The sequence below is a fragment of the Chiloscyllium punctatum genome, chromosome 12 (genome assembly GCF_047496795.1).
Source record: "Chiloscyllium punctatum isolate Juve2018m chromosome 12, sChiPun1.3, whole genome shotgun sequence".
NCBI lineage: Eukaryota > Metazoa > Chordata > Chondrichthyes > Orectolobiformes > Hemiscylliidae > Chiloscyllium > Chiloscyllium punctatum.
The window spans coordinates 63701242-63723018 of NC_092750.1; the positions used below are offsets into that span (position 1 = coordinate 63701242).

The 21777-nt window shown below is 42.3% G+C and overlaps 1 protein-coding gene across 6 annotated transcripts in view; it reads right to left on the minus strand.

The window, feature by feature from the left end:
* Positions 1-21777, minus strand: part of itpr1b (inositol 1,4,5-trisphosphate receptor, type 1b) — a 521994-nt gene that overhangs the window by 187953 nt on the left and 312264 nt on the right. For all 6 annotated transcript variants that reach the window (XM_072582660.1, XM_072582659.1, XM_072582663.1 and 3 more), the window contains one exon: positions 15476-15666. In XM_072582660.1, the coding sequence (XP_072438761.1) occupies positions 15476-15666 (191 nt within the window). The remainder of the gene's footprint in view (positions 1-15475; positions 15667-21777) is intronic.

Sequence of the window (21777 nt, forward strand, 5' to 3'; positions counted from 1 at the left end):
CAGCACAGGGCCAAATTAACTCAGCTCAAAACTTCATCATGGGCCGCTGTGGCATTGGTCATAGGCTGTGATCCTCTGCATGGTTCTGGACAGCCAAACTAATGCTGGAGCTAAAGTTCAACAGAAGTCCTGTAAAACGAATATGCCTTCCAGGTTGGATTCCTGAATGGAGCCAACAGTTGAGGCAATGGTCAAAGTTTCTTGGTTTTGCAGTAGGTAAGGGTATCAAAGGTTACTGGGGTGGATGGGCACGTCACAATCTGACCATCAGTCACGATTTTACTGAGTGGAGGAGGGGAGCTGAATGGACTACTTTTCCTCCAAATTGTAACCACATCCCAAACACCGGTTTATCACACTGTAAAGGAGTGCGCAATTTTCTTGTCATTCATTCTGCCGTGGGTTCTGGTTCTTCAGGTTCCAAATAATTTCCATACTTTTCATATTAAGAAACCAACAAAGCTTTGTAGATCCCAGTAGTGGTCTCCACGCAAATTATGAATATTGATGAGTTTTAACAATTAGAACAACAATGTTTCATTGTATGGCAACTAGAGTGTTAAAAGGACCATAATCTTGGCGAATGGATTTTGACCTTAGTAGGCAAGTGTTGGACATCTTGAGGTCCTAACAAGTTGGGAGTGATAAAAGGAACAATTCAGAGTGAGAAACATCCCTGAATATAATCAGTGGACTGTCGACAGTGAAGTTAATGGGAGCGCAGAAGCAAATCACCAGCTGGAAATAGAATTACTTAGAAATATATTTATTTCTTAAAAATGATTCCTCGACTATGAAGCACATAGTTTCAAAATGGACGTTGTCTTTCTTTCCACCTATTTTCTTTTATCCACACAATATACCCATCGTGCATGGAGAATTAACATATCCACCATTAATTTATGCCCTTACAAAGTTGACTTGTCATTTATTGCTGCATCTTGCAAGTCCTGGACAGGGGTCTGCATTGTGTCTTTCTCAGAGAGTTATCCAGAAAAACTACCTTCCAGTCAACCCTGAAATTATTCTGTCTGCAAAGTGACGACAAGTATTCAATTCAGGACTCCTGCCAACTTTGTCCCACCTCAACTTGCTCAATTTATTAGTCAACTCGTCTACCCTTTGGCTGCTGGCCACACATTTCCAGCAACACACAGATTGTATTGTGGGATATAGGTAAATTAATGTTACTTCTGCAATTCTGCAATTCCATTTTACAAAGTAAATGAACTCACACCAGTGTGTAATTGTTTTGGCCAAGAGCTGAGTCAACAAGAATGGAAACGATGTGGAGGAAATATATAATTGTTTTTGTATTAGCTAAAATTGTATGCCAGAATGAAACGTGACAGCAAAACAATGGTAGATATTACAGGCAAATAGATAAGATGATGTGAGGGGATGAAGTTAAGCTAGATACGCCTGTACAAACAGTAGGTATAAACGTCTGTTTCCCACTTTTACAGAGACAGAGGAACAAACCCCAATTAAAAGGGTCATAAGGATCAGAACGGCCTCGGGAAAGGCACAGGTGGAGGGGGTAGATAATGAAGAAGAATATGCCCAACAATGACCTACAGCGGGATGAGGTCAAACTGCCTTGAGGCCAGAAATAAGCACTTCGTCACAGACAAGGCCGGATAAGGCAAGAGATAAACAGGGGTAATGGGTGCCGGTCTTAGGGAAGTGGAAGATGTAAACAGGGGAGGAGCAATGTAAAACAAAAGAAACCAAATTAAATAAAGATTGTGTATGAATTGAATTTGGGATGTGTATGCCCTCTGCCTTATAGACACTGGACATCACACCCACTTGCAAGTGTGAAATAAATGACACTACTGATTCAGATCTTGTCTCAGACTGAAATTATTGAAGTGTGTGAGCTTTGTTTCTCACAGTATGGACTCAACATGTCGGATTTCAATATCCTCACCAAATGAGCATTACCATTTGTTTCACTATTTACATTCCAATGGAGGAGAGGAAAATCTTTCATGCAACTACAAACGGCATGAAATCAGGCTTTGGTGCTCCCACAAACAGACAGGAGAATTTAGAGGAGGCATAAAAAGAGACTGCCAAATTCACTGTTTGCCTTAATGCCAAAGGGATAGACTTGAGAAACTACTTCATGTGATCAAGGCAGATGCAATCAAAACTTTCACCATCCATTACCATTCGCATGTTCATTGGATGAACATACAGATGATAATGGAATAGTGAGGTTAGATGGACTTCAGATTGGCTTCACAAGTCGGTGCAACATCAAGTGCCATAGGGCCTGTATTGCACTGTAATGTTCCACGTTCTATGATTAAATTGCAACTTCACTCCTACACTTTGATTTTTGTGCATCAAAGTAGCTAACCTATTAAACTTTTGACCTAATTGTCTCTCGCAATCTCAAGTACATTTCTACTTGTGGAGCTCAATCCAGAGAGTGATTTATTTGTTTGTTCTAGCACTTTCACCCTCTTCAACTTCACATAAAGCCTAAATCCACTCAATATGAGCACTGCTTCCACATTGTGAGCCCTCCTCCAACATTCAACACTGACAGCATGGAAATAAAGCCTTTCCCCATGAAATAATGAAACATCACCCTAAATTTTTTGTCTCTCTCATTCCTTGCCCCACTTATTCTTTCTGAACAGAATATGCATACAATATTCTACTTCCTTCCCGGATTCTCACTCTTGAAATTACAGAAGGGATAATTCAACACATCGTATCTGTTACTGTGCTGGATGTGTGAACAAGCAATGCAGCTGGTGCCATGCTCCTGCCTTGTCCCATTGCACATTCCACCTTTTTAGATAATAATCCAAATCCTTCTTGAAAGTTTTGATTGCACCTTCATTGATCACAATACCTGCATGAAGTAGTTCAAGTCACCACCTGCATGTTTTGCCAGTTACCATAAATGTATTCCTTATTTTCGTGGGAATTGTCTTCCCAGTCTACTCTGTCCAGATTCCTCATAACCCCTCCATCAAATCTCCTCAATTGTCTCTTCAAAGAAAACACAGTCAACCCCAACATCAAGTCTGTTTGGTGGAACCATCCTTGTGAATCTTTTCTGCACCCACTCCAATATCTTCACACCTTTAAGATGTTACAGAATTTCTGACAGGTTTTCCACAGAATCAAACGTTCCCTAATTTCCACCCTACAACCTTTTCAAGTTTTAGAAAATCCAAATATCGGTCACCCATTTACTCTCACTTCATAATTTAACCAAGTTATTATTCGTGTTAACCTTGTTGGTATCCCTACATCTGACTCAAAAAGTAAAGACAATTTCTCTTTAGTGCCAGGCATAGCTCAGTAACTGCATGAAATTTTTTGCCCAAAAAGTAGAGTGCTCCTTTGGACCTGGATTTATTTCTGCCTGTCTCCTAGTCAGACGGTACAGCATTTATGCTCTTATCTCAGTGGTTAGCATTTTTGCCTCTCAGCGCCAGGAACCCGGGTTCAATTCCAGCCTCAGGCGACAGTGTGTAGAGTTTGCACATTCTCCCCGCATCTGCGCGGGTTTCCTCCAGGTGCTCCAGCTTTCTCCCACAATGTGCAGGTCAGGTGAACTGGCCATGATAAATTGCCTGTAGCGGTACGTGCATTAGTCAGAGGGAACTGGGTCTGTTTGGGTTATTCTTCGAAGGGTGAGTGTGGACTTGTTGGGCCGAAGGGCCTGTTTCCACACTCGAGGGAATCTAATCTAATCGAAACCTGTTCCTGACGTAGAAGAGAGTTCCTCAAAAACACCACTTAATTAAAAGGTCAATACATGGATTTAAGAACTTTGCTCAAAGTCTTAAATGAATAATACCATACATAACCCAGAACTGAGTTCCTGGTCATGGCTCCTGACCTTGGGGCCATAAGAAATCCAATCTTGCCGTATGTTATAGGCCATTATGGCTCAGATTCCATAAAATTAGAAGAGAGCCCACTGTCACAATGTTGGGTGGTAAAGTGGAGTCAGGTTAGATAGTGCACAAAAAGGAAAGTAATCAGGAGAATATCTGATTTCCATCCAAAATAAAATGCAGTGACTAAACACTAGGAATAGAACCTTTTCTATCTCATTCCTTGCTGGCTACAAAAACCTAACCTCAGTAACTATGAATGCTGCGAGATCATCTTGTCAACCTCTGAGACTGAGTCACCAATGCTTTGTGGGCTATCCTAATTGAGCAAATCTGTAATTATCACTGATCGCAATTGAAGGTCCGAGTGGGTTTCATTACTGTACTTGCTTGCAACGTTATTTGCTAGGGGATACGAACAAACAGTTCTGGCTGAAAAAAAAGTTGCAAAATTCAGGATCTGTCATGTTAGTCTTCTTCCATGAACTATTTCTCTTCAAATCACTCTGTATTCATGATCATCCAATCAGCACATCACTAGTGTGTTGAAGCTGAAGTACTGGCTTCAGAGTTGAGAGGGAACAAAGGCAATTTGGACATTTACTTTTATTGGTACTGAAGTAGTGTACGGAAATGTTCTATCCAATGTGTGTTGGAACCTATGATCACCACAAGAACTATTGAGGAACGGAAGGACATATCCCAACCTCTGTACATGCAAATAAATAAAACAAATAAAACAAACTGCAACAATCTAGTAAAGAATACCTATCACAGCAACTTCATATCAATGAGATTTGTGCTTCCATTCCAGCTTTTATTAACTTCTCACAAACCTCAATGGGAAAGATTAGTTTAAATTCCCTGTAAGCAATGCAGGGACGGTCAGGCTACTTCTGATAAAATTTCAATTGCCTTCATAAAACACCATTTGCCTTCCCACGTGCATAACAAAGACATCTTAAAAATAGTTTGTTTGTAGCATTGTATATACTACCTGGACTGTGTTTAGCCTCACCCAGGCCCGAAACACTGGTATTTCCACCAGAATAAACACCCCCATCCCATTTTCCTCCTCTAAAGTACTCTAAGAATTACATAACTATCTTGGGATCACATTCTTTGATTCGGTGTGTTTTGATCTGACCGTCAACTCTGCTGTGACATAAAACGCACTCCATCAAGACAAGTTGTTTTGAGGTCAGCACATTTTCACAGATTGTCAGTGGTGCAATTTCTCCTCACAAAGTTGATAGGCGATTTATTGATTTGAAGCTGAAATGAACAGTTGGGTTGACAGGTCTGCGAACAGCCATCAACAGTTAACTCAGCTTTTTATCTACACTCCCTGTATCGTAATTTCACCAGGTGACACGTCATTTCACCAGCTGCTGGCGAGAGATTTCAGTGCTGAACTGGCAGGGCAATTACAAAAAGAGACTTTAGCACTTCAGTTAACATCCTTGGCAGCTTCCCTGCTTCTTCCCAAAGCAGCCTTGGTGAAACAAACATTTTTCAACACTTACAAACCTTCCGGAGGAGATAATGCGCCTGAAGCATTTCCATTCAGAAGTTGGAATGCCCTGTGTCAATGCGTGGGTGATGTGGGGGAAGCTACCACCCAGTTTGATACAGCCCGGAACAGCTTATTTCCATAGCAACAAACTCCATACACAGGAGCTCACACTCTTATGATATTCAGTTCAGCAAGGAAGAAAATCATTGCCATGAAGCACTCTTCACCACCACCCCCACCCCCCCCCCCTACTTATTGTTGTTTTGCACCTGACAATTCCTGATTTTCTCTGGGTGGAATGCTGGACACAGCTTGCAATCTCTAATGTTAACACCTCACAAAGTCTCAAGTTGGGAATGGCTTTAAAAAAAAACAAACAGGTCTTGGATATCTATTTGACAAGGAGAAACCTGTAAGGTGACCGATAACAAAGATTGGGCAGATTATGACAGGGAAAGGGCAAATGGAACCAATTGGACGGATCTTTCAAAGATCAAGCACAGGCTATATGGGCTGAATGGCCTTTGTGCTGTGCGATTCTGCACACAATGGAAAAAAGGTAGCTGTCGTAAGGCATAAAGGAAAAAGGGTCTGATTCAGTGAGAACTGGGGTGATATTAGGGGATTGCAGGTCCAAATCCTGCATCACTTCAGGGGCCCTATGGTGCAGTGGTAGTGACAGTGTCAGTGTCTGTATCTCTGGAGTCAGAAATCCCAGGTTCAATGCCTGCCTGCCCTCCAGGCATATCATAATCCATCTGAACAGGTCAATTAACAATGGCTAACAATCACTGAGCGAAATGAGTAGGGAGAAAAAAAAAGTGGTTGGAGACCTGGGTAGAATTTCTCTTAAAAAGGAGCAGCTTGTAGAAGGACCTACAAGCTTTCCAAACCAGTTAGCTATACCCCAGCTGCATTCAATTTGAGAGAGAACACCAGGGCTATAAAACCCAAAGTGGTTTAGAAAAACAACTGTCAGAAGCACTGCACTCCGATTAACTGCTCCCTTCGCATCTTGGATAATTTATGGCACTACGAGACCCAATGATCCACCTTTACGTTCACACGCAGAAATAATGCCAGACCTCCAGAGGGTTACCCATTTGCGATGTCAAATAGGAGACCCAGACAGACATGAAGGGGAAAGTGTGGATGTAGACATGGGAAGTGTTTTCTTGCTTGGCTGATAGAACAAGTAGAGACACCAGCATAAAAGATTTTCATTTCATTTAACATTAAATGCTTTTGAATTATAAACTTTTTAAAAAATTTTTAAAAATGCACAGGCACGGTGGCTTTGACAGGAAACAGAGGTTGCACCAAAAAAAAAGTGGAAAGTTTTAACGAGGCCAATTTATATCTTACAGCTCCTCTTCACTTTCCAGCTCAACTGCAGTGTCTGTAAAAGCAGCACTGTCTGCCAATGGAAAATCCTAGAATACTGCTGCACAAGAGTTCAAGACAGCTCACACCACTCGCTCCCTTCCACTTTGCTGATTAAAAAAAAGCCTCAGCTCACATGCTTGCAGTTCAGCACCTCCATTATTCATGTCCTCTGCGTATCTGGCAAGTTAACTTTAGTGAGCAATGACCAAGCAAGTTTGGGCTGTTGTCCAGCCAGCACAGCTGCTCAAACGCTGTTTACTGAAACTGTTTGCTTTTCTTTTTGTGGGTGTTGGCGGGGTGACTGACTGGGAATGTCGCACCACACAGGGAAAGCGAGTCACTGACGAAACGGCCCCTTCCCTCACAGGAAATCGGAGTGCTGATAAGGTGAAGCTGTTAAATGGTGCGTTTTGTTCCATTCTGGTCCTGCTCCAAGAGTGAGAGAGAAGTGACGTCTCTGGCCTCTTGTCAGATACTTCCCCACCTCAGCCACCATCCCCACTTCACCCCTATCCCACCCCTCAAAAAAGTAGATGGCTGCTAATGACCTCAAGAATCAACAAACTACTGATCTTAATATTCTAAAGGAGCGAAGCTAAGACTGCTGAAACAAGCCAGCAGCTGAAATGCCTTGGATCAGTGGATGATTGACTGCATTGGCTGATCATTCAGTTCCCTAGGTAATTCCTTAGAAGCCAGCAATCCTGTTGACGTAACCAGGAGCACAGCCCACACACACACACACACACACACACACACACACTCTTTAAAAGTTCATGGCAGGCAAATAAAGCAAGCATGAAAAGGATGTTTCTGATTACTGGGTGTTAGCCCCTGAAATACCTTTGCCTTGGGAACCCGTCGAGTTCTTGAGAGGAATGTGCTCCCAAGCAACCATCCCCAAGTCTGACTAACTTTTGCCGTGGAGTGTGCAAGACAAGAAATCCTCAGGGTTCAAGCACTGAGCAGTCTGAACATTGCCCTCTCAGCAATTACTGTCAGAGAGCTCCACATCTTTGCAGCCATCTCTTAACATTCCATCCAATCGAAGAGAAAATCTAAACTTCTGTTCGAGTTCCCGATTGGTCACATTTATTTGCAGTTCCCGCGAATACCCTCTTGGCATCAATGGGCTCCTTTTCAAAGATGCTGATTCTACACTCTGTTCCTACCTCCAATCTGGGACCATAGGTGGAGTGGGAGCAACTCCAAACCAGCTTGTGCACAGGCCACTGCTGTATCTGCAGCAGTCACTTGAATCAGTTTACCACTGTGATTAGAGATCTCACAGAGCAAATCACAGGGTAAGCATGCATCGTAAATCAAGAGCACAAACTCTTAACCAGAGAAAAAGCACAAAACCATTGTGAGGTTATTTCCTGCCTTCAGAGGAATCCTCCTTCAAAAACTTCTTTCCTGGGCTGCCAGGGGCCTCTGGGACTACCCCTGGAGTCATCATGGAGTGAAGATCCATTCGCTAGCTGCAAACAACCAGGGTGGAAAAAAATTAAAGATTGTCCCTTTTAAAGTCCTTTGTTTTGGAGTCAGAAAAGTAATAGAGGCTGGATGTAGAAAGGCTGCCTTGATGGATTTCAAAATATTAGTCAACCAGATAATGAAGAGCATCTTTGTCCCACACCAATCATGAAACAATCAGAAAAGCTTGCTTATGTATATCCCACATGCTCAATTGGTGAGAATGGGCAAGATTGAGTCAGGAACTTTACGCAATCAAGTCTTCAGGATTGTACCCCACCCAGAGTCGGAACCTAATTCTCACAACCATGCCTTCAGTTCTTGAACCTGGTTCAGTTTGCACTGCTGTCCAATTCTCTTTTGAGGAAGATGAGAGGATGGGTCAAAAATACACTAATGGTCCAAATGAAAATTTTGCTTTGTTAAAAAGTGTTGTAGCTAGCAGCCTTGTTCATTAATCTCTACAGTGTAGAAATAGGCCATTTGGCCCAACAAGTCCACAACATACTCCAAAGGAGTATCCCACCCAAACCCATTCCCCTACATTTACCTCTGACTGATGCACCTAAGCTACACACCCCTGAACACAATGGGAAATTTAGCAGAACCAATTCACCTAACCTGAACATCTTTGGGCAATGGGAGGAAACTGGAGCAGCCAGAGGAAACCCACGCAGACACAGGGAGAATGTGCAAACTCCACACAAAGTCGCCCGAGGCAGGAATCGAACCAGAGTCTCTGGTGCTGTGAGGCAGCAGTGCTAATCACTAAGCCACCATGTCACCCTTTGCTCTTACACACAACTGAACTTTTCTGTTCACTGGCACCAAACCACCTGTGGTATTCTTTTTCACCTATTAACCACCATCAGCAAGTCACTCGTTCTCCAATGGATTAATTTACAAGTAATATCAGTTAAAGGGAATTGAAACCACCAAGAGGTGAGGGAGAGATAGGGAAAAAGGGGAGCTAAATCAAAATTGCACTGGAAGGCACTCTACCCCTTGTGGTGCATATCTTTTATAAAGGCAGAGTGTGTTTGTGGACACAGCCAGCTTCTTCTCAGAGGCAGGAACATAGCACTGAAAGAGGTAGACAGTTGACACTCATGACCCCCTCCACAGCTCACTGCCCGGGCCTGTTCAAAATCAATGCAGCCAAGGCCCAGGAGCAGACCCAGGATGAGGCCCTCCAGACTGCTCACACCCCTCTGCATCAGATGGCCAAAGATCAAGATGATGGGGCTGGAGCACAGTTGAAAACACAACAAAATTATTGACAAAGAATCAAAATTGGGGGTGCAGCTACTAAAAGATGTTGTTTGTACAAAAACACTAATTAGGATAGATGATTATTAGGGCACACTAAACAGAGATTTAAACAAAGACAACAACATAGAACTTGCTCTCAGAGGTACTGAGGGTAGGGTATGACTCATGAGTGAGCATTTATTGCAGAATGGTACATTGCAAGGTATAAGGGAGGAGGCAAATTTGGAATGAAATATTCCAATTGTCATTTAATATTAAACGTCATATTTTGGCTGCCACAACATAACTATCTCACTTGATTCCAGGTAATCAGAATACCTGTTGGGTAATTATCAAGATAATGGTAACAAAGTCAACATTTAACCTTAATACAGTTAGGTTTACAATGCAATCTATTCCACATCTCACTTCTGCTGAGCAGACCAGTAAATCACTAACATTTGCAAATAAATTCATCCTTTGCCCCTTTTCCAATGACAAACTAACTCCTGTCGCTTTGAAAAGGTGGAAAAAAAAACACGAGCTCATTAAAAAACCTCCCACTTCCAAAAAGCTCTTGTGTGCTGCACAGTGAGTGAGAAAACAGGATATAAATAGAAGTTATATAACATCTCTTTGTTGATTTCAGTGCTGGAGAGAAATGCGAATGACCTTGTTTTGAGACTCGGCTGCCTGTGCCTAACTGTTGATAGGTTTGCTTGCCATATTTGGAGATCATCTGACCAGAGCCCTCCTGTTCAGCATGTGAAAGCGAATAAGGCCATTACACAAGGGCTTCAGGTTTCCACGGTTTTCAGAATTTAATGACTGCCAACTCATGCCAAGGCTGCTGTAACGGAGAAGGGTTGTGGAGATAAAATTAATCTTGTTTCGCTACCAGCCAAGTCAATCCCTAATGGTCTTTCCTTTGTTTGAGATCGTTCCCAGGGCTAACCGTACACCATCGTCCAGACAGTGTGCCTTGGCAGTGCACACATCTCATTCTCTTAACCACTCTGATGAAAGACCTTTTGTTAAAATAGAACCGATCGCATCAGACTGTTTTGGACACATTCTCAGCAGTTACCAGCATTCTGGGCACATGTCACTGCCTGGTACTTTATACCACAGGCTGGAAACAATAACCAACCCCTTGTCCCCAAGTCAAAAGAGAAAATGCTAAGCAAGTCCTCACTTGTTACGGCCTCTCCAATAAAGAAATAAATATGTCACAGTTGAGAGAATCCCAATGATCCAGCCAACTTTCTTATACAACATCCCATGGAGACAGTTGATTGTTATATCAGCCACTGACATAGCACAAGGTACTGCTAGTTGTAATGTGCAAATAGTGCACGTACAAAGCAGAATTGACTCTAAGTATGGACATTGCACTTCAGATTTTAATTTTTGTCAAGATCAAGAACTACTCTGTTCTGTTTCCAAAGCTGCAGGGTATCAAAGTTCAATTTTAGAATTACATCAAAAATAAAAAAAAGGATCGACATTGATGTATGTACATCTCCTGCCAAGTTTGAGAATCCAACTGCAGCCTTGATGCTATCTGCACACCCCAAATAAAATCAAAACCTAATCCTGCAGAATACAAAATCCAAGTGCTGGCCTTAATCTCAACACCCTAGTTTACTGAAGCAAATCAAATTTATTATCACGTGTACTGAGGCACGGTGAAAAGCTCTGGCTTGCGAGCAATACAGGCAGATCACAGGGTTAAGTAGCATAGATAATAAAATAATAGATAAACAGCAGCAAAAACAAAATCACAATCACAGGTACAGGCATATGTTAAGAGTTTGAGAGCCCATTCAGTATTCTAACAACAGTGGGTAGAAACTGTTGTGAAACCGGCTGGTGCATGTGTTCAGGCTTCTGTACCTTCTCACTGATGGTAGAGGTTGGAGAAAAACATTGCCAGGGCAGGATGGATCTTGGAGAATGCTGGCAGCCTTTCCTCGACAGCAGGCCTGGTAGATAGATTCTATTGATGGGAGGTTGGCATTTGTGATTGTCCGGGCCAAGTTCACCACTCTCTATAACTGTCTCCATTTTGAATGATCCAGTTGCCATACCAGGTGGTCATACATCCAGAATGCTCTCAATGGCGCACCTATAAAAGTTGGCAAGGGTATTTGCTGTCGTGCCAAATTTCCTCAGCTGCTTGTTGGGCCTTTGTAACTAGTGCATCCATATGAAGAGTCCAAGAAAACTTGTTGTGGATGACCACTCCCAGGAGCTTGACAATCTCCACTCGTTTCACCTCCTGCTGTTAATGTGTGAGGAGGCTTTGAGTAACATCCCACCCAAAGTCAATAAGAGTTACTTGGTTTTGCCAGCATTGAGAGCAAGGTTATTCACAGTGCACCATCTTTCCATGTCTTCCACCTCCAGTCTGTATTCTGTTTCATCACCACCTGAGATTCGACTATGGCAGTGTCATCAGCGAACTTGTAAATAGCATTATTCTGGTATTTGGCGACACAATCATGGGTATACAGTGAGGACAGTAGGGGGCTGAGTACACACCCCTGGGGAGGCTCCATTGTTGAGTGTTAGTGAGGATGAAATATTGTCCCCAATCTTCACCGACTGTGGTCTGAGGACCCAGTTGCAGAGAGTGGGGCTTAGTCTGAGATCACAAAGTTCAGTAATCAGTCTAAAGGGGATAATAGTGTTGAACGCTGAACTGTAGTCAATGAGTAGGATTCTTACGCAGCTGTTCTTGGTGTCAAAATGTTCTAGGGAAGAGTGAAGGGCAAGTGATATGGCATCTGATGTGGATTGGTTAGTCCGATTGGCAAATTGGAATGGGTCAAGAGTAGTGGCTAAAAAAACCTAGCTGCTGCTTTATTTAAAACAGGGACAATGGTTGGCCATGATTCACTACTTATTTTGCAAAATTAAGTACAACACAGCAAGAGAGAGTGGATCAGAAAACATATTTCCCTTTCTGGAAGATTGGTTGTGATCAAAATCACAGGAAGAGAATGGTTTTGATATTCAAAGACCAGCATGTGGCAGAAGTTAGTTTGTGATGTACCTCTGGTAGCAGAGGGTAGGCAGCATTGCTGGGCTCCCTGTTAAATCTGAGGCAGAGTTAATAGTGAAACCAGCTGCTGTATGGATACTGAATACAACCATCTTTATTTTCCAGTCAATAAGTGAGGCCTGTATGTATTCCAAGGGTGACCTGCATGTTAACGGTCTCTCAAGTTGGCGTATAGAATCAATTCCAGGGTGTGGCACAGTCAACAAACATGCAGCACAAATTGGGATCATTGGCTTCCATGTTTTGATGATGATGCAAACAGTTAGAAGGTCATAGAACAGAACAGAGCCATAGCCCCGACTGTGTTGGGGGACCCAATGGCCAGTCTTGCTTTAGGTCCTGCTTAAGTGTGACACACATGCCATGGATTAGAGAAACACTTTTCAGCAATGTGATGTGTGGCATTGTAGGAAATGGTAATCAAATTCAAGAGCAATGCATAAATTTGCATTTTTTCCCTCTCTCCTGGTAGCACTGGTATGCTCAAACTTCAATCCCAAAGTAATTCCATGCTCCCTGGTGAGGGTTTACTTTTAAAACTAGAACCCCCCCCCCCCCCACCCAACAGTGTGAAAACAGGCCATTCGGCCTCCAAAAGAGCATCCCACCTGGACCCATCCTCTCTACCGTATCAATCACTGTAATCCTACATTTCCCTTGGTAAATCTACCTAACCTCCACATCCCTGGACACTACAGGCAATTTAACAAGGCTAATCCACCTAACCTGCATAGCTCTGGATTGTGGGAGGAAACCCACACACACTGGGAGAAAGTTTGTGAGAAATTTGCCTGAGGCTGGAATGGAAGCCGGGTCCCTATCGCAGAGACAGCAGTACTAACCACTGAGCCACTGTGCCATATCCCCTCCCTCCCAATCAACATGGAGATCCCACATTCTGCAGCATGTTTATTTTGATGGAATATATTTAAATAACAAGCTGAAAAGAGATGCAAGCAGTCATGTATTCCACTGAGCACTGGAACATCAATCAAACCATAAACTGAAGGAAGATCTGAAAAGATGTTAGAAATTATCGGAAGCATTAAAGCTAAAGTTGAAACAACAATAGCAATGGAAAATACAACCATTAGCACACAAAATTGCCAAATGGTTATCAGAACATGATTCATGATCACCAAACATGGTTTCTGATCATTTTTATCAGACATAAAAAGTTAATAATGTTCTCAATTCAAGGTATGTGGAGCTACGGGTAAGATACAAGATACCAAGACACAGGAAAGACTTTTGGCCCATTGAGCCTAACCTCCCTTTCATTAAGATCATGTCTGATTGAATGGTCATCTTAGATCTATTTTTCTGCCTCTTCTCCAAAATTCCTGTGAATCAAAAATCTGTTCTACTCAGTCTGGAATACACTCAACTATTTGGCCACCCTGCTCTTAAGAGAATTCCAAAGACTTAAGAAAATGATCTCCATCCTAAATGGAATAGCCATGTGCAGCCTCTTTCTGGATCCCCCCTCCACCCCAAACAAGGGCAAACACCCCTCAGCATTCTCTGTCCAGGCCCCCAGAATAGTAGATGTTTCAATTATACCTTTTCTCATTGTTCTAAACTCCCAGGAACACAGGTCTCACTTGCTCAACTCTTCCTTGTTAGACCACAGTTTCACCTTTGGAATCATTCCAAAGTATATCTCCTGCGAGGTAAGACAACCATGACAATAAATACACTTCGAGGTGTGGTCTCGTACATTTTCTCTCCCAGTGTAGCAAGAGGTCTCTACTTTTATATTCCAATACAGCTCAATATTTCAGCTGCCTTCCTAATTATTTGCTATAACTTTTGCGATTCACATACATCCAGATTTCTATGTACTGCACCATTCAGAATCTCTCTCCATTTAAATCCTGCTTTTCTATTCTTTCTTTCGAAGTGGTCTTTTCCACATGATACCATATTTTCCCTATTCCTATATATCACTATGCAGACCTTTTGTACTCTCAAAACTTGCTTTCCTCCCAATCTTTCTGTCTGCACAGTTGACTACAGGCAGTCCCTTCATCCAAATCATTACAAAAACAATTTATCATCCGAATGATTTGTGAATGAGACAAATCTCCTGGAATTTTCTCCAGCAAAGTATTCTCATAATTGCTGTCGTCTAAGTAGAATTCGTAAATAGAAAATTGAGTAAATATTTATTGCAGCAGTAATAGACAATCATGGCTTTTCCCAGTATTTAACTGTACAGATGTCCAAACAGGACATTCGCATTAATTTGGCATAACAATATTTATACTGGGGGATAAATTACTCTGACAAAAACCATCAAAATATAAATACACAATTAGTAAATTATGTATAAAGCAACAGGTTATACTTCAGTTTTACCTTGCACATGACAAAAAAGTAAAGGCATTCCATGGAAGCTTTATCAGATAAACCTGACAATAAGGGGATATTAAGACTAGAAGACTGGAACGTCAGAGGGAATAACAGAGACCAGGATCTAGTCAGCTGATGGCATTGCTTAGTGGCAGGGTGAAGCTCTTCAGGAGCTAGCAAGAGGCCAAAATGGGAGAAATGCAAAGATATTCGGACTGGAGTAGGCTACACATATAGGGAGGGCTGTCAGGATTTGGATTTGCCAGTGTTGGACTGGGGTGTACAAAGTCAAATATCACACAACACCAGGTTATAGTCCAACAGGTGTATTCACAAGAACGAGCTTTCAGAGCACTGCTCCTTCATCACCTGAAGGAGCAGTCCTCCAAAAGGTAGTGCTTCCAAATAAACCTGTTGGACCATAACCTGGTGTTATGTGATCTTTTACCAGATAGGGAGGGGTGATTCCAGGGATCATCATGGAGCATAAACCATAACACTTTTATAGTTAGGAGGTCACAACAGTCAATATTAGGGTAGCATCAATATCTATACCTGAATTGTAGTGTTGCCCCCTTCCAGTAGAGCAATTGCAAGTAGGATACTTTCATGAAAGACCCGGTCACTGGTGGCATTCATGATGAGGTCTATGACTAGGTCTGATGCTCCTTCTTTGTCCAAGTGACATTGTACTTCTGCAAGGCTCATTTCACCTCTGCTCAGTGTGCCCGGTCCTGCACCACTTCCTGAAATATGTACAACACAGAATCAAAAACAAAGCACCAGAAAAGATTGAAACAACAACAAACAACAACAACAACTTTAGAGTTACTGCCTGTTTTGGGAAATTGGCAAGTTTTAATCTTTCATTTGTGAACAGAAAAGTCAGTGCTTTTGCAATGATCCACTGACGAGTTGTTGCAACCTACTACACATGCCGAAGAATATCCTATTCGGATCTTATTCAGAGATCCGTGCAAACAAACATCTTGGAATGTTTTTTTAAAAATATTACATATGATACCCTGGACATATTTAGTACATTGATACTGGAATATTAATTCAATTCCTCCAAAGCCATACACAAAATGCATAAAGCTATCTTTACAAAAAAGGAGCATTAAAGGGCTACACTACAAATTTGCAACGGCAATTTCGACAGGTGGCGGTCACAACAGGTGGAGAAAACATTGGCACAACGTTCAGATCTCAGAAGAGTCAAGCACCTGAAAGGAGAACCAAAGCAATTCAGAGAGAAGAAATTCTTCCCCTCTCTCCCAGCCTGAACAGGGGGCAGCTCAGTGGTTAGCACTGCTGCCTCACAGCACCAGGGACCAGAGTTCAATGCCAGCCTGCCTGTGTTGTTTGCACATTCTCCCAGTGTCTGCGTGGGTTTCCTCCGAATCAGTTTCCTCCCACAGTCCAAAGATGCAAAGATAAGGTAGACTGGCCATGCTAAATCGCCCATAATCTCCAAGTGTGCAGGCTAGGTAGATCAGCCATGGGAAATGCAGGGTTTCAGGGATAGGGTGGGTCCGGGTGGAATGCACTTTGGAGGATCAGTGTGGACTCGAGGGGCCAAATGATTCTAACTATATCACCCCAATTCTACTTGGATTCCACAAGGACTTTCTCAATCCACAAATCAATGCCACATTTACCAGGCATGTGCAGTACCTCACAGAAGCTGAAAATACCATCTAAACTTTCCACAAACTGCCCCATATCCTGTTTAATCTCTTCTCCACTCTTTTCCCCGATTTGCCAACAATGCTATGTTATCTGCCCTAAACTTCATTGTAGACTTGGCTCAACACTGTACTGTATATGTCACAATGGTGTCCCACTAATCATTGTAAAGCCAAGTCAGATCAGTTGTCAGACAGAGCATCATCACAGCCCTGTACCAAGAGGCCCTCCTTCACAGGCTGAGCTGACTAACTATTCCTATCGGTGTTACTCATGGTGGGGTTGGATAATCTAATTTCAAGAGGTGAAGGCCGGTTCAATCAGCTATCTCAAAGACAACTTTGGTCAATTAATAAAACAAGGGATTGCTGCCAAACAACTCTATGCAAATTAAGTTTTGACAATTTCTGGAAGGTAGAAAATTTATCTGTCAGTAAACCTCCCCATCAGGTTCTCTGGGTCTAACTTCCAACCCTTGACTCAGCTCAGGGAACCACATCGTTATTGCTGCAGTTTACAGGGTCCTGAACTCTGTTAACCTGGAAATCTGAGATCATTTAAACAAATGGGGAGAACAATGTTGTAAACTGATGCAATAGACAATAGGTGCAGGAGTAGGCCATTCAGCCCTTCTAGCCTGCACCGCCATTCAATATGATCATGGCTGATCATTCCTAATCAGTATCCTCTTTCTGCCTTATCTCCATAACCCTTGATTCCACTATCTTTGAGAGCTCTATCCAACTCTTTCTTAAATGAATCCCGAGACTGGGCCTCCACTGCCCTCTGGGGCAGAGCATTCCACACTTAAAACCAAAGAGAATATAATCCAAAAAACGTTGTTAATTTTAAACCCAAAGCCATTTTTACTCAGAACAAACCACCCTTGAGCCTGTTCCAGTATTCAAAATTATCATTGCTGACCTGCACACCAATTTCATTGAGCTGACTAGGCTCCTTGTTCCACAGCATGTTTGCCGATCAAAAACCTATCAACCCCAATTTTGAAATTTTCAATTGACCCTCACCTTCAGCACCCTTTTAGGAACAAATCTCAGATTCCTACATTCTTTCTTACAGCATCCCCAGATGCTCGAAATTTCAGGTTAAACTATCAATGCTGTACTTCCCTGTCAAAGCAAACAATTCTTTTCCACAAATCCTAGTAGAATTTTTTTTCATCATCCACACCAGTGTTAGGAACGCAAGCCCCTTTAAGGGTCAAGCAAAAGATTGTCTAAGCTAATGAGAACACCTGTCTGGAGCAGGCAGGATTTGAACCCAGGCCTCCTGGTCTAGAGATAGGGACATTACCACGGCACCTCCAATGATCAAACAGAATGACTCCAGACCAGACAAGGCTCAGTGGACTTCGCACTTGGTTACAAAGAAGCTGATGGCTCCTGTGGCACAGTGGAGGAGAGAGGTGGCTTGGATTCAGGTCCTACCTGCTCTGAATGTGCATCCTGACATTTCTGACCAGCTTAACTAAAAAAAAAAAGAGGAGCTGGGTTCTCTTTGTTATTGTCACACTGCCCTGGACAGTAAATTTGTGCATTTCTTGAGTGGAGAGAGATTTGGCTGTGGCTTTTCCCAAAATTAGACTAGAGAGAGAGATGAGCTCTCAGGTCCCCAGTGGAGGCTCCGCAATGCAAAAGTTTTCCCGCTTTCCACCAGTGACCTGAATGGAGGGCATCGCGCACAGCAGCACTGTGCAAGGGTTTCACAGTCTCCCAGCCCAAATGTTTATTCTGTGGAGTCGGCAGTACACATTGGTCATGGGAGAATTTGTTCCCCTTTTTAGCTATTTAAACAACTTGCTAATGTTTGTTCAGTGGCATTGCAGCACTGCATTCCCCATTTCCTGTGTTGAGGGGGCTGGGCATGTTAAAAGACCTCCATGGGGGCCTCCACCTGGGCCAAGCTAAAATTTGTCACGAAAATGTCCAGGCAGGGAGTTGTTTCTAGAATGCCTGGGCTTGTTTTGCAGCTATATCTGTGCCCACATGTCACCAACACCCTCAAAGTCAGAGAGCAGGGAGATATTTCTCCCTCCAACTCCATTTTGATTTCATCCCCTGCTTTGTTTCCTCGCTTCTTTCATTTTTGTTACTGTTACACTGCCCCTGGTGAGCAGTGTTTGCAGTTATTACTCGATTGGATGACTTTGTTAATTCGACAGTCAATTTCAGAAAATAAAAGGAGATATTCTACCAACGATGCCCAACAGGGTAGCGTGACCAAACTGGTGATTGGATTCTTTGGTTAATTGGTTGTAATTAGTAGAATAAATCATTGACATCCTGCAGGAAGAATAATTGAAGTGCTGACCTGAGCAAAGATTGAAATTTATGCAATGCAAAATTAAAATTTTGTTCCTGCTTCATGTTTCTAATTGCAAAAAATAAATACTAATAGATTTTTTTTTTCCAAATAATACATCTGGATTCTTACCCATTAGGGGTTGATTCCTGGATAGGAAGGGGATACAGACAGGAAAGGTAGAAACTGGTTTTTGATCTGAGCCATTGAATTATAATAAAATTCTTGTATCAAATTAGGCATCAAAAGATGTTCAGTGATTTACATGTTTAACAGACAGATATCTATTCTGAAACACCAAGTAGAGCAATGCTCAATCGTCTACAGTCCAAGAGACATAAGTCTAGTCTATGCAACTTATCTTTTAATTCATTTAGCTTCAGTATAGTTCTGAAGATATAAACAAACAGTCACTAGTAGCATGGAACTTGAATACTGATGAAAAGAGAAACATACTGAAGTCCATATGAAGAATTTAAACAGCAAGGCATTCGACAAAGTTCCCCATGGGAGACTGGTGAGCAAGGTTAGATCTTTGGAATACAGGGAGAACTAGCCATTTGGATACAGAATTGGCTCAAAGATAGAAGACAGAGGGTGGTGTTGGAAGGTTGATTTTCCAGACTGGAGGCCTGTGACCAGTGGAGTGCCACAAGGATCAGCACTAGTCCATTACTTATCATTTATATAAATTATTTGGATGCGAGCAGAAGATGCATAGTTAGTATGTTTACAGATGACACCAAAATTGAAGGTGTAGTGGACAGCAAAGAGGATTACCTCAGATTACAACAGGATCTTGATCAGATGGGCTGAAATGTTGGCAGAGTTTAATTCAGATAAAGGAGAGGTGCTGCATTTTGAGAAAGCAGATCTTAGCAGGACATGCACACTTAAGGGTAAGGCTCTGGGAGGGTGCTGAACAAGACGACCTTGGCGAGCAAGTTCATAGCTCCATGAAAGTGGAGTCGCAGGTAGATATGATAGTGGAGGCGGCATTTGGTATGCTTTCCTTTATTGGTCAGAGCATTGAGTACAGGAGTTGGGAGGTCATGTCCTGTACAGCTGCAACATCGGTTAGGCCAGTGTTGGAATATTGCATGCAATTCTGATCTCCTTCCTATCGGAAAGATATTGTGCAACTTGAAAGGGTTCAGAAAAGATTTCCAAGGATGTTGCCAGGGTTGGAGGATTTGAGCTGTTGGGAGAGGTTGAATAGGCTGGGGCTGTTTTCCCTGGAGAGTCAGAGGCTGAGGAGTGACCTTACCGAGGTTTATATAAACAGGGGGTGTGGATAGGATAAATGGACAAAGTCTTTTCCCTGGGGTCGGGAGTCCAGAACTAGAGGGCATAGGTTTAGGGTGGGGGGTGGAGATATAAAAGAGACCTAAGGGGGCAACCTTTTTACGCAGATGGTGGTACATGTATGGAATGAGCTGCCAGAGGATGTGGTGGAGGCTAGTACAATTGCAACATTTAAGAGGCATTTGGATGGGTATATGAATAGGAAGGGTTTGGAGGGATATGGGCCGGGTGCTGGCAGGTGGGACTGGATTGGATTGGGATATCTGGTCGGCATGAACGGGTTGGACCAAAAGGGTCTGTTTCCATCTCTATGACTATCTTGCATTCATCAGAACAAATTTTAAACCTTCACAACAATACAGACTACCAAAGAGTCAAAACAGGTGCTGGTTAATTGTACTGTGTTGAAGCATTAAATTGGAGTAGCAAAAGGAAACCCTGGGCTACCCACGTTCCTGAGCAACTCAAATGTCAAATTCTGAAGGTACTTCAAGCAATAAAATCTTACAAACACCATCACAAATTATAATGCTCAAAAGAAGCTGATGTACATCAAATGTCATCATCAATGCCTTCTCCTCCATAGAACTTCATCCAGTTGTCGGTGCATGGACTTAATAATACAAAGGGGAAATCTACGTTGACGTTACCTATCACCTTCAAGGGAATATGATGTTTCTGTCACGTCAAGCAGTGACAGAAGCTGCCTATGTGACATCAGAACTTCAGGGCATCAATATTGACATGTCCATTTATCTCAAGGTTTGAATCGCAGATTCTCCACTAATCTTCCAATGAATTATTATTGGATTTGACCAAAAACTCAGGCTAAATCAAATCAACAGTGGTATGAACAAAGGAAGTACAGTGTTCACAGTTAAAGTATTGGCAAGAATTATCCAGCATTTATTTCTTTAGCCTGGAGTTTAACATCTGACCAGCTCCTTGCCCTGTGGGGAACATTCCCAGCATTGAGCAATGACAGAGGAACGTCCAAAATAAAAATCAGATAACAAACAGCCGTGGGTTAACAGTAGAACAACTAAGTAAGGCTCAACTAACCTCCGAATCTCCAAGGACAAAGGAAAAGATGATAAAACAGTAATTAGATGTTAATTAACAAACAGATGCCAAGTAAGATCACACCTCGCTAAAGTGACACACAAAAAAGAAGAAAACATGTTTCTTTTTACACTGGGAGTGCATGGGCAATTTCGAAAAATAACTGGATCTGGTAATTAAAATCTGGGAAGCCAAACAGTCTGCACCATGATAGATTAAAAAAAATTAGAGAACTGATCATGGGTTGGACTTGCATGGCACCAAAGAGATATGTTCTAAAGCTTTGCAGATGCAATAGCGCTGTAATTCTTGGATGTGTGCATGCGTAGAGAGACAAATAACACCTTCAGGCTCAAGCGTTACTTAGAGTACGTACAAGGTTTTCTGAACCACACATCAGCACCAATGCGTGCACCGTGCCAATGATAGGAGACTTCTTTCAAAGGAGTTTTGTAATCGTCATGTTTAAATTTGAAAGG